Below are 16866 nucleotides of genomic sequence, written 5' to 3' on the forward strand. Positions count from 1 at the left end.
TTATCGCAGATTATGTTGCAGATTATCCTAAATTTTACTGAATCTCTCTGTATTTTGTGTGTGTTTGTGGAACAGTTACCTATGGGAACACCTTGGGTTGGGGAGTTGGCCTTTGTGTTAGCATCATGTTAGCATTTATTAACGGATGATGGATGGGTTGCTGTGCTGCTTGACATCCGACGCTGCGTTGCTTGAAGTCCCTGTTCTCTGGATCATGTTAGCCTTAGTCCTTGCTCTTTAGACCATAACCAGAGCACCCAGAGTCTATTGTATAGAGGATGAGTTATGTGACAACCTGGCAAGACAGATACATCTAGCTGGCCAAGTCACCAACAGAACTTACTTTTAAGGTGTCCTGCAGTAAACTGCCTGCATCATGATGCTAAGAAACACCCCACAGGCCAGGAAGACCCTTGTGCAGGTGAAACCCCTTCCCTTGTGCAAGCAGAAGAGAATGACGCTGCAGATATAGTATAATTATGTGCAACCTGGTCATTCCACACCCTCCATGCTGGGCTGGGCACCAGCTGAGCCCCCCCAGGCCCACCACCCTCCTCCAGCCCTCTCCTCCCTCCTACCCCTTTCCCTCCTCACTTCACCCCATTGCAGCCAACCTGGGGCATCTGGATGATGCAGGATGCTGCCGGTGCCACCCTGGGGCTGCCCCATTCCCTCCAAGCCGCCTGTTTGGGGGGTCCCTGTGGGAGCAGCATCCTCCCCTTCGCCGTGGTCCTCACCAGGCTCCCCCATGTCCGTCCCCGCGCCCTGAGTCGGCTCCGGCGGGCTGAGCCATGTGAGGCCGGGCACACATGGCTCCCGCTGCACAGCGCTTGTATTTTTAGCAGCCGGTATCAAAAGCATAATTATGTCTGTTGTTTAAATGCGGCCTCTTCTCCGGCAGCCCCGGCGCGGGCGGCTGCTGCGCAGGGCAGGGAGCAGCCGTGCGGGGCTGCGGGCAGGGGGCTCGGGCGGGCAGGGGCTGAGATCCCCCCCCATCACCACCAGGTAGGTGAGAGCTTCCCCCTGCACGCTGGGGGCACGCACAGCGCCCCATCACATGCCTGCCCCCGGGAATGCCATCACCCGCCGAGGCGGGGGGGAAGCGCGGTGCCTGGGAAAGGGCGTCTGGGGTGATGGAGTGTGGGAGGATGCGGATGGAGGAATGCTGCATCCCCACCTCCTACCCCCCCGCAGCCGCTGTGCCCCCCTGGGACCCGGCTGTCCCCAGCCAGCCCCGTGCACAGCCTGCGCTGGCACCGAGGATGGTTCCAGCTCCGTGTCCCTGCGCTGGAGCCGCATCCCTGGGGCACCAGAGGCTTGTTCCTTAGTGGGGGTGTGCTGGAGACCCCGCTCCTGTGACCACACAGGGAAACCGAGGCACTTCCCTGCTTTAGAGGGATTTAGTGCCCATCATTCCCGACTCTTCCCCATGCTGCCCGGTGCCCATCGCCATGGCTGGCCCACGGTGGGGCACTCCAGGAGCATGGCATGGGCAGAAGAGAGTCCCAGGCTGAGGGCAGGAGACCCTGAACGCTCCAGGTAGGTGCTGTCAGGCCCTGGCTGGGCGGGCAGCAGAGGTGCTGCCGTGTCCCTGGCTGCCATCCTAAGCCCTTGGCCCTGCAGGCGAGCTTTTAATTACATCAAGGTATTTGGAGCTGGGCTGCTGGCACTGAGCTGGGGAAACTGGAGTCCCGAGGGGGTGGCACAGGACGGGCGGCTTCCTGGGACAGCTTGTCCTGCCTGTCCTCCCCCGGCATGGGAAGGAGGGAACAGCAGCATCATCCATTGCTGCGTCCTGCATCCCTGTGAACATCCCTCCGAGCATCCCCCCGAGCATCCCCCTGCCTGGCGTGGGGGACACCAGCAAAGGTGGGTCCGCTGCTCCCTTCTGATGGGGCCAAGCTGCTTCACTGCCTCCAACTCCCTTCTCTATCCCATCCCCAGCATCCAAGTGCTGCCCAGGGAAGGGGAGGCCGCTGTTGCCCTCCCCTCTGCATGGCTTTAGGAAGGTTTTGGGGTGCCAAGGCGCAGCCCCCAGCCTGGAGGAAGCAGCTTGTCTCTCCCTAGCAGCGGAACAAGCGGGATTATCCATGCTTACTCACCTCCCCTTGGGAAAACCGGGAGATTAAGGCCGGGAGCAGCGTCCGAGCCCGGCACCGGTGGCCAGGGCTGGAGGGGAGCGCAGGCTGCCAGAACAGTTGGGTTGTAGCCCTAATTCCCAGCAAGCTGCTCGTGTGGGAGTGCGTGTCCTGCCGTGCCCTCGGCTCCGCCGCAGCTCCACACTCGGCAGCTTTCACGTGGGGTTTTTTATGCTTTTAGTGCATTTTTGGGGTTGTTTCAAGCTCCGGGTGCGCATCAGGAGAAGCTCCCGCAGGCACCAGCCGGTGCTGGGTGACGGGGGGATGGCGCTGCCTTCCTCTGCCAGCGCCCTCATCCTCTCCACCTGCGCCACAGGGCTGGCAGGTAGGTGCGTGCTGGGCTCAGTGCGGGGCTGGGAGGAGGAGGAGGAGGAGGAAGGGCTCCGTGATGCGGGGGGAGCTGGAGGGGGCGCTGGGTAAGCAGAGGGGGGACATGTTGAGGCCATTTTCCCGAAGGAAAGGGCTGGATTTCAGGCTGCTTTGGGTCTGTGGAGCCCTTCATGGCGGTGCCTGGAGCTGGCCCAGGGCAAGTGACATGGGCAGCAGGGTAGGGCTGGCTCCTCGCTGCCACAGCATCAGCACAGAGACGGGCTGTTGGGTACCAGTGAGCCTTCTGCACCGGGACCCCCATCCCTCCCCCTGCCCAGCGCTGGGGCATCCCAGGACCCCCGTCCCCTGCGTCCCCCATGGTCCTAATGGACACCGCAGGGACACACATCCTTTCAGTGTGTCCCCCCCATCTTCCTGCATCAAGCAGGGCAGGGATGCCAAGGTTTCTAATTTGGGTGCTTCCGGTCTCCAGCGCCATCCTTCTGGGCTTGTGGGTGTTTCCGGTCCCTCTGATTTAAGGGAAAAACCAGGGAGCTTGGAGCTGTGGGACAGGCTGTGCCAAGCCACCAAGCCCGGAGCTGGCAAAACTCAGTCCCAGCCTGGAACCCCCTGGATTACCCTGGGGGATGCTCCATGGGCTGTGCTTGGGTATAGGCAGGGAGCGGAGGGACCCTGTCTGGAGCCTGATGTGGGAATGGGGTGGGATGATGGCCAAGCTCCAGAAGATCCTGCCAGCACCGTGGCTGCCCCACAGGGGTTACACTGTCCCCAGAGAGGCTTTGTGAGGGCCTCAGGCTCGCTGGCACAGGAGGAGCACCCCGGCCATGGCTGCGAGCCGAGGCCATGGGGAGGGCATGGCCCAGGGATGCTGCCCCGGTGCAGGGTGGGAAATTCCCTTCCTTCTCTCCAGCATCATCCCCCTTTTCCCTGCTGCAGGGGCTGCTCGTGGCCCCTGCTTGGGGTTTTCCAGCACCAGGGTGCTCTGCCCATCCCCTCCCTGGTTGCCCCTGTAGTCCCAATTGACCTATCCGGCTACGCCGGCCTGCTCCAGACCTTTCTGGCTGCATTATCCCAGGCAGAGCTGTGATCCCCATGGAGCGGAGGGAGGGAACGGGAAGGGTTTGTCTTTCAGCGCCTTCTCATCGCAGGCAGGCGCGGGCTCACCCTCGCCCTGGGCCCTGTCTGGGTCCCCTCCCTGTTCCCTGGCACCCAGTGGGTGCAGCGAGCAGGAACTGGGCGCCGCAGCCCCCCAGACCCTCCCCTCGGTGTTGAGAGGGGCCCGAGGGGATGCCGCTGTGGGTTCCCCCATGCTGGAGGTGCAATAGGGGCTGGTGGCATTACAAAAGGGCCCTGGTGGCACCCGGTGCCCCATGCCGTGGCCAGTAAGGGTTAAGCGTGGCTGCCCGCAGGAGGAAGCCCGTGGTTCATCAGCTGCTTGGGGAGCTGCGGTTGCTGTAAAGGCGTTGGAGCTCGGCACAGAGTGTCCCTGGGACACACGTTACATAAACCTGCGTCAGCGCCAGCCTGGTTCCATGCCAGGAGCCCGGGAATGGGGGTTCCCACCTTGGGAACTCCACTGGGCTGCTGCCCCATGCACCCGGCTGCAGCGGGACGTGGGTGCTGGTGGGTCTGGGGTTGATGCTGGGTGATACTGGTGCTATGGGGGGGGGGGGGTGTGAGACACCCACCAGCTGATGGGTCCCGGTTCTTGCCCTATGGGCTGCAGGGGAAGGATATAAGTGGCCCCAAGTTCTCCTTGGTAGGATGGAGGCAGTGGGATGCTGTCACGGCAGCCTCGTGCTCCACATCAGCCCCTTGCATCTCACCCTGCCCTTTCCCGATTGACTGTCACGGGCTCTGCAACTGGGAGGGGAGAAGAGGAGCTCTGCCTTCATCCCAGGCAGCCGGAGGAGGGATGGCAGCAGCGGGATGGGGCTCAGCTACAACACAGTGACCCTGGACTGCTGCATGGGCAAAATGGCACCATGGATTGGGGCCAGATCCATAATATTTGGCCAAAACTGAAGGCGTTTCAAGCCCCCGGGACTCCCATCCCACGGGACGGCCGTGTGCTCCGTGCCAGACATGCCACCTCCATCCATCCATCCATCCATCCATCCATCCCCAGGGCTGCAGCACCGGGCCCATCCCAGCGTCTCTCCCATCCCAGTGTCTCTCATCGGCACCGGGGCGGCTCGACCGCACTGCTGAACAAAAGGCGCTTTCATTGCCGGGGCAGGACCCAGAGCACCAAGCACAGAGCACACCTCCCCCTTGGCACCACCACCGCTGCCCCCGGGGCTGGGCGGCACCAGCGGCACCGCGCCGGCTCCGGCGCCAGCAGCCGGCACTGCCTGCGGAGGCTGCGGCGCATCCACCTCCTGGTCCTGCTCCGCTGCACCCCAACATGCTCAGAGCTGCCTAAACCCAGCGACGGTCCCGCTCGCCCCTGCCCGTGCCCTTTCCTGGGATCCCAGCACAGCCGGAGCGCACAGAGCGATAGCAGGAGGAGCACGGGGAACCCCAGGCCAATGGAGCACAAAGTCCAGCACTCGGAGAAGAACATCCCCAGGGCAGCGCGGGCAGCCTTCTGCCTCCTCCAGATCCCGGAGCCGGACCCCTTCAGCCTGTGGGTTTAGGTGCTCCTGCCTGGCTTCGCCTCTCCGGGAGCCGGTGCTGCTGGTGGAGATCCCTGCACGTCCTCAGGGTCCCTGATGGACCCTCCAGGTAGCTGCTTGTGCTGGGGGATGCTCATCGAGCTGTTTGTGGTGCTCAGGACGGGGTAAAGGGCAGGGGACAGTGTCACCCCGGTGAGCCCGGTGGAGCGGGGATGGCACGTGGTGGGGCAGGTTGGGGGTCCGATGTGCTGGAGCGTCTTCCCATGTGGGGCTGGATGGGAGAGCACGGCTGGGCCCAGCGCTCCAGAGGGACAAGGTGGGTGTTTCCAGGTGCTCCTGAGCAGGGGCTTGGGTGGCAGCATGGGAATGGGGACCTTGAGGTCCCCCGGGCAGGGGATGTGATGGGGACGGGTGGCTTTGGAGGGACACGCTCCTGTCCCTGTCCCTGCCCGGCCTTTGGGGTGGCTCTGTCCTACTCCAGCAGGGCTGCAGGTTTGGCTTGGAGCTGAGCGATTCCCATGCCTGTCCCTTGTGGCTTCTCCAACCGCCGGGACAATGGGGAGGGATGTGATCGGCATCTCCCACAAGGGCTGGCTCCATGTCCCACATCTGCGTGTGGGATTCCCGGGTGGTGAAGGAGTGTTAATCCATCGGATCTCCGCAGGCATTTCTACCAGGAGGGGCCGCTGGGAGCTTCCCCCTCGCTCCAAACCCTCCTGGGAAGCACAACCCAGCCCTGGCCGGAGGCAAATACCTGCGCGGGGCAAGGCCTCCCCACGCTGCGTGCCAGCAGGCGCGGGGCCAGGCTGGGCACAGGAGGATGGGGTGGGATGGGATGGGATGGGATGGGGTGGGGTGGGATGGGGTGGGGTGGGGTGGGGACCCTCACTCCAGCCACTGGATCATGGGGCATGGGAGACTGGGATCCCTTGCTGTGATGGGGATCAGCATGGGAGCATGGTGCTTGGGGGTGTTGAAAGCAGCCTCCCAGCACCAACCCCACCATCCTTGTGCCTCGGTTTCCCCATATTGCAGCTGTGCACAGCACCATTTATCCATGTGCTATTCCCTGTCCATAGGGTCCATCCAGCCTGGGAGCACCACATGAGTGGCGGAGCAGCATGGCCAGTGACACGAGGATGGAGGAGACCCCACCACGATGGAGAAGAGCCCGGGACATAGCGCAGGACGGGATGGAAAGCAGCAGGATGCTCTTCCCACGCCGCAGCGCTGCCGAGCTGGGACTCACGGGCTACCCGGAGCCCGGCAAGCCGAGCTATGGGACGGAGAAGGGGTGTCCGTGGAGGGGCTCCGAGGGATGCCTGGGACCATGTGGCCGGTTGGGCTGCCCCTGCCCTCCGGCCCCACCGTGCCTGCGGGATGCCTTGTGCCAGCCCAAGGATGGAGCCGAGCTCCCCATGCTGCTGCCCCCCAGCAACGGGCAGCCCTGCAAGGAGCACCCCGGGCCGCGGTGGGCCGAGGCCGTGCTGGGCCCCCTGGCTCTCTACAGCCACCGGTACCCACTGCCCCTGCCGGGGATGGGGACCCCGCGCCCCGGCAAGCCCCGTGCTGCCGCGGGGGACAGGGACAGTGACCCCCCCACTTTGCACCACTGCCCCTTCGTCATGGAGAACAAGCACAGCCCCTTCCTCCTGTCCTCGCTGCTGCCCCCCGCACCGCCGGCTGAGCCCCCGCTTGGTGCCGGTGGCATCGAGGGATCCAGGATGATGAGTGACGGGCGCTTCGCTGGCGTGGAATGGTGCCTGGGCTCCTACACCCCTGCCTGGGGACAGCCCCTCTACCTGGGGATCCCTCCCAGGGGCAAAGAGGCTCCGGCGCCCTTCGATGGCTGCTCCAGCTCAGGGAATAAGGTAAGGAATGCTGGATGGTGGCTCCGGTGGCGGTCTTTGCTCCCAAGTAGTGATAGGACAAGAGGAAACGGCCTCAAGCTGCACCAGGGGAGGTTTAGATGGAGCTGAGGAACAATTCCTTCCCCAAAGGGTGCTCAGGCATTGGAACAGGCTGCCCAGGGCAGGGCTGCAGTCACCGTCCCTGCAAGTGTTCACACCCCGTGTAGAGGAGGCCTCAGTGCCATGGGTTAGTGCTGGCCTTGGCAGTGCTGGCAACGGTTGGACTTGATCTTAAAGCTCTTTTCCAACCCAGTTGATCCCATGATTCCATGGCTCCCAGGGCTGGCTCCGGAGCGGGCTCTTGGGTGATGGCAGCTCCAGTCTCATCTGAACCAGGCTGGGAGTGGTGGGTTGCGAAAGGCGATGCTGGCACCGATGCCCAGGGTTGGGCTGCACCCAGCATCCGCAGCCCTGGAGCAGGGCACAGCCCCCGGCTCGCTCCTGCAGCGTGGCAGGGGGGTCCCAGGCCCCCAGGCATGGGGTGATGCACCCAAGCGGGGTGATGCAAACCTGGGCTGACTGGTGGCACGGAGGCGGCAGGATGCGGAGCTGCCAGCCCATGGGTGCGGCAGTGCCTCCGCGGCTCCCCATTCCTATCCCACACAGCAGGGGTGACAGCAGCACCCCACAGGCTCGGTTACCTGGGGCTGGGAAGCAGGTGCCCAGCTTGGGAGGGGGGTGTGGGCAGGGCCACGGGATGCTCCGCGTCACCACCTCCCAGTGCTGCGGGTGATGGATCAGGGATGGGGACCCACATCGGGGTGACACGATCCCTTTGCTCCCCTCCAGGAGCTGTACCTGAAGAAAGAACCCAGCTTCCACCCCCCAGCCAAGGACCAGGCCCTGCCGCAGCTGCTGGGCAAGGGGCAGGCAGGGCAGGATGGGGACAGGGATGGGGACACGGTGGTACCCGGAGCCCCGTGGAGGGGTGCCAGAGCTCCCCATGCCTGCACGCCTCCCCCCAGCACCAGCCACCCCCTCTTCCTCCTGCACCCCAGTGTGGTGGGGAACAGGGGTGGTCCCTGGGTGGGTGCCCAGCCCCACACCACCAATTTCCGTATGGATCCGGGGCCAGGCCGGCCCTCTGAGCCCAAAGACCTCGTGTACCAAAGCCTCCAACCTGGACCAGGGGAGTTCAACCCATCACCTCCACTCGCAGAGGGGCATCACCCACTGGTCCACGCCAAGCCAGAGCATCCCCCAGCTTGTCTGTGCACCACTCAGGGCTGCGATGGGGGCACAGGGATGGGCTATGGGGTGCTCGGTCCCTTCGAGCCCCCCCTGGCCATGCCCCCACCCAGCAACCACACCAAGCTGAAGAAGACGTGGCTGACGCGGCACTCGGAGCAGTCGCTGCCACACTCCAAGTCACCCCATGGGGACGGAGCCTCTGAGCCACCCGCAGAGGGGAAGCGCTCGGCCAAGCGCCCGCACGGCACCACCGATGGAGCCCGCGGTGCTGCTGATGCTGCTGGGGCAGCCAAAAGGGGCACCAAGGCCACCAAGCCTGTGGCTGCGGCGTGCCATGGTGACGGCACAGAGAGCGGAGCGGGCCCGGAGGAGAGGAGGATGCAGCTGGGAGAGGCAGGTAAGGCAAAGGGGGGTGTGTGGGGCTGGGGAGAGCATGGTGGCATCACCCCATCCATGGCGGAGTTTTGCATCCTGGTTCCCAGTGGCCACAACACAGCGTGAGGGCTGGGAAACCTGCTGCGCTTGGGGTTTTGCTGGCATGGCTGGGTCTGGCAGCGACTCCCGGGATTGGGATATAGATAGACGTGCCCCTTTGGAGCAGCGCGGCATCCTGGAGCAGCGCAGCATCCTCCAGGGATTGCCCTGGGGAGGTGGCAAGTGCCACCACGGGGCTGGAGCCCTCCTCGGAGAGGTGCTGGCGGCTCAGCCTGGCCTCTGCAGCTCTCCAGCCCTACTTTCCAGCCCTACTTTCTGTCCCAGTTTCCAGCCCCCGCCGTGGCGTGGGGACACACCAGTCCCCCCCCGCCGGTGTGTCCCCATGCGCCGTGTCCCCCGCAGGCCCGCGGGAGCCGTGGTGGCTGCAGAGCGAGCCCTGCACCGCGCTGCCCCAGAGCATCCCGCGCTGCTGCGCCTGCACCGGCCGCGCCTTGCGGGGCCCCGGCCGCGAGCAGCGGGAGGAGGAGCCGCCCGAGAGCTCCTGCAGGCTGCTGCGCTTCCGCAGGTGAGCCCCGGAGCTCACGGCCCCGCCGCGGTGAGGGGCTCGTGTTGGGGTGCACGGAGCATTCTCTCCAGCCACCCCGCTATGGAGCATCCTTTCCTATCACCCCGATTTTAAGCATCCTGTCTCATCACCCTACTTTGGAGCATCCTCTCCTATCGCCCCACTTTGGAGCATCCTTTCCTGTAACCCCACTTTGGAGCATCCTCTCCATCACCCCACTTTGGAGCATCATTTCCTATCACCCCACTTTGGAGCATCCTTTCCTGTAACCCCACTTTGGAGCATCGTCTCCATCATCCCACAATGGAGCATCATTTCTTATCACCCCAATTTTAAGCATCCTGTCTCATCACCCTACTTTGGAGCATCCTTTCCATCACCCCACTTCAAGCCCTCCCTTCCTGTCGCCTCTCCCACAGGTTTGCCCTGGGGGCCGGTGGGGAGCTGAGCCCCGACGGTTTCTGCACCCTGGGGGAGGCCGAGGGGGAGCTGCTGGAAGCGGCCAGCCCGGAGCGAGGGATCCGGAGCACCGGCAGCAGCCTCTGCCTGGCCAAGTACCTGCTGGGGGTGCTGGGGGACCCCTTCTGCGAGGCCGTCCGCAGGGACAGGGACGTGTGGGCAGGAGCCCCCGAGGGTAAGCGGGGGCCGGGGTTTGGGGTGACCCCGGGGGCCGGGGGGCTGAGGCCTGTGTTTCCCATAGGGGTAACAGCCTGGAGGCGAGGAGCAGGAGCCCCCCAGCTCTGTGACTCCTGCCAGCGCGGCTTCTTCAACTCGCACTGGAGCTGCCCCAGATGTGGCTTCCAGCTGTGCCCCGAGTGCCACCGCAGCGGGCGGGGGGCTGATGGACACGGTATGGCCACAGAAGGGGGGCTGCAAAGGGGGGTGTCAGCTCAGCGGCGATGAACACCCCGTTTCTGATGCAGAGGGTCCAGCACGACCGCCTGAGTGCATCCCTGGGCAAGCCCACCCCATCGCACCCCTCATCCTCACACAGTTCATTCCCACTCATGGTGAGTGTGGCCCCCACCCCAGGACCCCCCCTCAGCCCATTGCCCAGCTCTGACCCCCCTGTGCTCCCATCCCCAGCCCTGACCCGGCTCTGGAAGCTGCTGCACAAGGTCCGAGCCCAGTTCAGCATCGAGTCGCGTTGTCCCTGCGGGGAGGGGGCTGCCGAGCAGAGCCCAGCAGAGCCCCCCCCGGCAAGCAGGCAGGTAGGAGGGGGCTCTGGGTGTAGAGGGGGAAAAGGGGGTGCAAATGCACCCCTACAACAGGGTGCATGGGGGGGATTCTGCATGGTGCCAGGGAGGGGATGGGGGACGATGCCTGCATGGACCGGGCTGTTTCAGGAGCTGGTGGGAGCCACGGTGCCGACCCCCCCACCCAGCGATGGCCACACCGACACCTCCCGACCCATCAAGGAAGGTAGGGCCGGCTGTGCCCCCCCCGCCTGGCGACAGTCCTGCCACGGGGGGGGCGCGGGTGCTCCATTGCATCCCAGCAGGGAGCTGGTTGGGGGTGAGCACTGGAGGGGATGTGGGCAGCCCTGACCCCTTTTACCCCCCTAACCAGAGACCACGGACGGGGGGGCCCGGTCGCCAGGGCAGGGACCCCCCCGCGGGCCCGTGCCCCCCGGCACCCTCTGCGATCTCCTGGCCTCGACCGCTGTCAAGCTGTGCCTGGGGCAGGACGGGGTGCGAATGGCGTTTGCCCCCGTCTCACCCGCTTTGCCCAGCGTGAGTCCTGGTACCCCAACCCCGTGCTGCACCCCCAGCCCTCCACAAGGCTTTGGGGGGGGTCAGAATGGGCTGAGGGGGGACCCACTTGGAATCCTTCCCACCCCAGGACAACCACTTGACCAGCATCCTGGACAGCATCATCGCTCGCGTGGTGGAGAGGAAGATCCAGCAGAGGCAGGCAGGGGGCGAGACGAGCCCCCCAAGTCCTTCCAACCCCCCCAGCCCACCTAGTCCCCCCGTTTCCCACTGCATCCTGGCTCCCAGTGGGCTGCTCTGGCTGCAGGACCCTGGCCACGCCGCCAACTACGAGCTCTTCCAGGAGCACTGGCGGCAGGGCGAGGTGAGCCCCCTGCTCCCTAGGGATGTGTGGGGGCACCATGGGTCCCCCCAGCCCCATCCCGGCCCTCCTGAACCCCCCCCCCCCGCTGCCCCGGCAGCCTGTCCTGGTTTCAGGGCTGCAGAAGAGGCTGGAGGAGCGGCTGTGGGGGCCGGAATCCTTCCGCTCCTGCGGGATGGAGCAGGAGCTGGAGGTGGTGAACCTGCGGGCACCGGCCTCCCGCGTCCGTGTGAGCAGCCGGGAATTCTGGGATGGCTTCACCGCCAGCGCAGGTAAGTGGGGGATGACTCTGTGGGGTCTCAAGTGTTATCCCAGAGGTGGGGAGGCAGCCCCCCCTCCCTGCGATGTGCCTGGCATCGCGACTCCTGCATCCCTGTGTGATGCTCTGCTCCCTGCCCGCAGCATCCCCGGAGATGGACCAGGGCAGCAGGGACTTGCTGAAGCTGGAAAATGGCTTTGGGGACATGGAGCTGTGTCGGTAGGTGATGGCAGAGGTTTCACCAGCATGGGTGCCCCTTCTCCTTGCCACTTGGGTACCGACCCCTGCAGCAGCGTGATGCATCCCGGTGTGGGATGCAGAGGCAGAGCTGCAGCAGCATGGTGGCTCTCCCAGTGCTGATACCCTTTACCTTGGCATCGAGCACCATTCCTGTGTCACAGGGCCACCAACCTGAGCACCAGTTTGCCACTGCCCGAGTACTGCAGGTCCAGCGGCCGCCTCAACCTGGGCACGTACCTGCAGGGACACTGGGTCCAGCGCTGGCTGTGCCCGCGTGTCTGCGCAGCTTATGGTGAGTGCGGGGGGCCTGGGGGTGAGTTGGGGACCCCCCCCACCCGTGCCAATGATGGGTGGTCACATTCCAGGTGTGATGCCACAAGACCGGACCATTGGGACCAAAACCCTGACGGTGGAGGCGACCGACTCCATCAGCATCCTGGTGCACACTGCGGCCGAGCGGCCGGCAGCACGGCAGGGTAAGGCGGGAGCACTGAGGGGGGTCCCCCCATCCTGGTCCTACACCTGAGCACCCCCTTTCCCGCAGCCATGCTCCTGCAAGCCGAAGGTGTGGATGCCGCCCTGAGGGAGCGGCTCTGGGATGCCGGCAGCCGCCCCGGTGCCTTGTGGCACATCTTCCGTGCCGAGGACGCCGGCCGCATCCAGGGTTTCTTGCAGAAGGTGTGTGCGGCACCCCGCGGCGCACCCCCGGTGCCCCCGGCTCCTCTCACCACATGTCCCCTACAGGCATGTGAGGACCAAGGGCAGGACGGGGCGGCCACGGAGGAGCAGCCTGGTCCCTACCTGGACCTCTCGCTGCGGACGCGGCTGCGCCAGGAGTGCGGGGTGAGCGGCTGGACCCTCCTCCAGTGCCTGGGGGATGCGGTGCTGGTCCCTGCGGGGGCTCCACACCAGGTAGGCAGCTCTGACACCCCCAAAATGGTGTCAATGGTGGGGGGCAGCTTTGCCAAAGCCTCTTAGGGAAACTGAGGCAGGGCTGAACCCCGGTTGCTGATGCCAATGTGCCCCGGGCAGGTTCAGACCCTCACCAGCACCATCAGTGTGGAGCAGCGGTTCCTCTCGCCGGAGCACGCCGCACACCTCCGGGACCACAGCACGGACCCCACCGGGACCACGCGCCAGCTCCGTGCCCGGGTGGGTGGGTGATGGTGTGGGGCTGCGGAGGGGGGGTCCTGGTGTGGGGGGAAGCGATGCTGACCCCCCTCTTTGCACCCTTGCAGCTCGACAGCATGATCTTCTCCGCTGTGCGGGAGGCTGTGGGAGTGCTGCGGGGATGCAAGTGAGGAGGATGAGGATGAGGATGCTCGGACATGGCCGGGATGCTGCAGGGAGATGGGAATGGGCACCTCTTACTTGGTGCTTTGCCCTGGGAAGCTCAGGAGCAGGGAATAAAGTGCAGCGAGCCGGGACCACCGGCACCACCAGCACCCGCGTTAGTGTCTCCTGTGCAGCATCGGTCCCTCCACCCCCATCCGCGGTAGCCCAGGGATGGGGGGCCAGAGCCGGGGGCACTGGTGAGATGAGTTTGGTGCAGGCTCTGCGCTGGCAGCCTCACACAGAACTGGAAAACATCCGGATCCCGCAGCACAGAGGCTCAGGCCCGGGGGTGCAGCTCCCTCCTGCCCTGCTGCGGGCGGGAAACCGGCCCAAAGGGCCTTCCCGGGGCCGGGAACAGCCCGTCCATGGAGCGCGGTGCTCCCAGCGCTGGGCGCGCAGCGGGAGATGGGCCAGGGCCGTGCACCGGTGACAACAGTTACCACTGTGCGGGGGGCACCGCGCGATGGGCACAATGCAGCCAGCACCGCGCAAGGGGCACCGCGCAACGGCACCGCGCAGGTATCCCCGCGCAGGTACCCCCGGTCAATGGGCACCGCGCGGGGTTCGCCGCAGCCCCCCGCACACCGCGCCCCGCGCCCCGCCCACGCCCCGCCCCTTCCCGGCCCCTTTAAGGCCAAGCTCCGTCCCGCGGCAGCGCGAGAAGTGGCGCCACAACCAACCAATCGGAAGCGAGCTGGCGTCGCGGAGTGACCAATAAGCGGCGAGCGGGATGGGCGGGGCTGGTGACGCGGTGAGTGCCCCGGTGCATGCGCGGGAACGGGGGAAAGCGGGGGGGCTGCGGCGCGCGGGCCACCTTCCCCCCCCTCCCCCCCCATTGCACCCCCTAAACCCGCCCCATTGCACCCCTAAACCTGCCCCACTGTACCGCCCCATTACACCTGAACCTGCCCCATTGCACCTGAACCTGCCCCATTGCACCTTGAACCTCCTAAACCCTTCCCTTCTGCATCCTGCACTCCAAATCCTTCCTCTATTGCACCCCGCAGCCCAGGTCCTTCCCTATTGCCCCTGCAGCACCCCAAATCCTGCCCCATTGCACCCTGAACCCCCAGACCCTGCCCCATTGCACCCTGAACCCCGCAGACCCTGCCCCACTGCACCCCGAACCCCCCAGACCCTGCCCCATTACACCCTGAACCCCCCAGACCCTGCCCCATTGCACCGCACACTCCAAACCCTTCCCTTACTGCACCCCGCAGACCCTGTCCCTGGCACGTCCCCCCTTTGAGCCCATCTCCCATCGCCCCCCATCACCCTGCAGCCCACCTCGCCCCCCTGCACCCCGCAGCCCCCCCTGCGCACCCCATCCTTCCCCTACAGCCCCCTGCAGTCCAGCACGCCCTGGCCCCCGCAGCCCTGGCCCAGTCCCCCCAGCTCCCCCCCGGGCATCCCGCAGTCCAGCCGCCCCGTGCCCCCCAGCATCCCGCAGTCCAGCCGCCCTGTGCCCCCCAGCATCCCGCAGTCGGGCCGCCCCTTGTCCCCGTCCTTCCTGCAGTCCAGCCAGCCCTTCACGTACTTCAGGTTCCCGGCCACGCCGCAGTCCAGCCAGCCCGTCCCGTACCGCAGCGCTCCTGCCATCCCCAGGTCCAGCCAGCTCTTCCCCTACAGCCCGCTGTACCCGCTCCAGTCCAGCCAGCCCTTCCCGTCCCGCGCCCCCCCATGCCTTCCCCAGTCCAGCAAGCCCTGCCAGTACCGCAGCCCCCCCCGCCTCCTCCCCAGGTACAGCGACCCCTTCCCGTACTATTTCCCCCCGTACACCCCGTGCTGCGCCCCGCTGGGGGTCCCCCAGTCCAGCAGGCCTTTTCCCTACTGCCCCCTTCCCCACATCGCCAAAGCCACTGAGCCCTTCCCCTGCTCCGTGACCCCCCAGCCCAGCAGACACTTCCCCTCTTACACCCCCCTCCACGTCCCCCAGTCCAGCAAGCCCTTCCCCAGCAGCACCCTGCAACTGGGGGACCCCTTCTTGCATTACACCTCCCCGTGCCCCCCGCAGTCACCGGACCCCCTCCCTCACCATCCCCTCCAGCGCCGGGGCTCCCCGCCCCCTCGCTTGCACGTTTGGGGGGTGCCCTCCCCACCCCAGCACCCTGCTACCCCCTAAGTGGGGGTCCTGTGCTCCCCACCTGCCCAGCCGGCCCGCGGGACCCCCGCGCCCATGGGGGAGGCTCCGGTGGCGGAGCTGGATGCGGTGCTGGATGGCGGCGGGTGGGAGGTGGGGGGCAGCTTCGAGGGTCCCCCCCAGCCCACCAGCCCAATCCGCCTGGGGAGAAACGTCTGCTACGTCGTCCTGGCCGTGCTCTTCGATGAAGAGGTGAGGTGCCCCCCCCCCGCGGGACCCCCCCCCACCATGGGTGCTGGAGCCCACTGACCCATCTCCATCCCTGCAGGACCGGGTGCTGCTGGTGCAGGAGGCCAAGCCCGAGTGCCGTGGGAAGTGGTACCTGCCCGCGGGCAGGATGGAGCCCGGCGAGAGCATCGTGGCTGCCATGAGGAGGGAGGTGAAGGAGGAGACGGGGCTGGAGTGTGACCCCCTCACGCTGCTGGTGCTGGAGGAGCGGGGCCCGGCCTGGATCCGCTTCGCCTTCCTCGCACGCCCCACTGGTGCGTGATGGTGCCTCTGGTGCTCGGGGATGGGGGGGGAAGGATGTGGCTCATCTGCCAGCCCTGTGCTGGGGCACTGGGATCCCCCGGCCGGCTGTGTGCTGGGCATCAGCATCCCCTGACAGCCCCATGATGGGCATCGGCATCCCCTGCCAGCGTAGCGCCAGGGCATCGCTGTCCCTTGCCAGCACCATCACCAGGACAGGCACACAACAGAAAGCCCCGTGCTGGGGTCTCAGTGTCCCCCACCGTCCCCATGATGAGGTCTAGCTCTGCCCACCACCCTATACCCAGGCTCTGAGACCCCCACAGCCCAGTGCTGGGGTCCTGCTGTCCCCTGGCACCACCAGGACATCGCTGTCTCTCTGCCCGCAGGCGGGACCCTGAAGACCCTGGCGGAGGCTGACTCCGAGTCGCTACAAGCCGCGTGGTGGGCTGGGGACCCCCGCGCCCTGCCGCTGCGCGCCCCCGACATCCTGCCCCTGCTGGACCTCGCCGCGCGCTACCACCGCAGCCCCCCGCACCCCCCGACGCTGCCGCAGGAGCTGCCCTGCGCCCTGCTCTGCCTGCGGCTGCTCATCGCCTTCACCGGCACCGCCGGGGACCTCTGGGTGCTGCTGGGCACCGCCGGGACCCCGCGCTTGCCCGTGGTGGCCTGTGGCACGTCCCCGTCCGAGCTGCGCAGGGGGCTGCGCCTGCCCGTGCTGCGGCTGCTGCGGGGCTGCCTGAGCCCAGAGCCCCCTCCGGGCCCAATGGGGCTGCTGGGGCTGCAGCACCGTGCTGGAGGCGCTGGGGGGGCCGATGGCATCTGCTTCAACGTGCTGCTGAGCCTCGCGCCGGGCAGCCCGCGCGCTGAGCCCCCCGAGCTGTGCAGCCCCGTGTTCCGGTGGTGGCACGTGGAGGAGCAGAGCTTGAGGGGTCGCATCCTGCAGCGGCTCCACACCACGGTGCCCGTGCACAGCTGAGCCCGGGAATGAGGGTCCTGACTGCAGAGAAGCCCCAGGGGGATGGTTTGGGGCAGGACGTGGTGCTGTGTCCTGGGCTTGGGGTGCTGAGCGCCAGCGACAGCAGAAATAAACGCGGCTGCTGCTGCTTGCACCCTTGACTGGAGCTGGATGGGGATGGCAGAGCGTGGAGCTGGGTTTTGGGG

At 66.3% G+C, this 16866-nt stretch overlaps 2 protein-coding genes across 3 annotated transcripts; both read left to right on the forward strand.

Moving 5' to 3' along the window:
- The first annotated feature begins 6813 nt into the window (after positions 1-6813).
- Positions 6814-13204, forward strand: HR (HR lysine demethylase and nuclear receptor corepressor). Its single transcript, XM_030510291.1, has 17 exons — positions 6814-6957; positions 7786-8584; positions 9025-9187; positions 9607-10037; positions 10111-10197; positions 10274-10398; positions 10534-10609; positions 10757-10920; positions 11030-11263; positions 11361-11532; positions 11663-11738; positions 11921-12051; positions 12125-12235; positions 12304-12437; positions 12504-12671; positions 12792-12911; positions 12998-13204. The coding sequence occupies exons 1-17, from the start codon at positions 6814-6816 to the stop codon at positions 13058-13060; spliced, it is 3198 nt and encodes a 1065-aa protein (XP_030366151.1). The 3' UTR covers positions 13061-13204.
- A 561-nt stretch (positions 13205-13765) lies between these two features.
- Positions 13766-16821, forward strand: NUDT18 (nudix hydrolase 18). 2 transcript variants are annotated; one of them, XM_030510270.1, is made up of 4 exons: positions 13766-13845; positions 14637-15426; positions 15503-15716; positions 16092-16821. In XM_030510270.1, exons 2-4 carry the CDS (start codon positions 15271-15273, stop codon positions 16679-16681), a joined length of 960 nt encoding a protein of 319 aa, XP_030366130.1. In that variant the 5' UTR covers positions 13766-13845; positions 14637-15270; the 3' UTR covers positions 16682-16821. The 2 variants fall into 2 exon arrangements, with proteins under 2 accessions (XP_030366130.1, XP_030366129.1); XM_030510269.1 differs by having other exon boundaries at positions 13797-13845; positions 15247-15426.
- The last annotated feature ends 45 nt before the right edge of the window (positions 16822-16866 follow it).

The sequence above is a fragment of the Strigops habroptila genome, chromosome 21 (assembly GCF_004027225.2).
Source record: "Strigops habroptila isolate Jane chromosome 21, bStrHab1.2.pri, whole genome shotgun sequence".
Lineage (NCBI taxonomy): Eukaryota > Metazoa > Chordata > Aves > Psittaciformes > Psittacidae > Strigops > Strigops habroptila.

Coding starts and splice junctions, on each gene's coding strand:
- HR (XM_030510291.1), top strand. CDS start 6,814: ATGAGTGACGGGCGCTTCGCTGGCGTGGAATGGTGCCTGGGCTCCTAC. Junction 12,438..12,503: donor TCCAGGGTTTCTTGCAGAAG/GTGTGTGCGGCA, acceptor TGTCCCCTACAG/GCATGTGAGGACCAAGGGCA. Junction 12,912..12,997: donor CGCGCCAGCTCCGTGCCCGG/GTGGGTGGGTGA, acceptor GCACCCTTGCAG/CTCGACAGCATGATCTTCTC.
- NUDT18 (XM_030510269.1), top strand. CDS start 13,825: ATGGGCGGGGCTGGTGACGCG. Junction 13,846..15,246: donor TGGGCGGGGCTGGTGACGCG/GTGAGTGCCCCG, acceptor CCACCTGCCCAG/CCGGCCCGCGGGACCCCCGC. Junction 15,427..15,502: donor CCGTGCTCTTCGATGAAGAG/GTGAGGTGCCCC, acceptor CCATCCCTGCAG/GACCGGGTGCTGCTGGTGCA.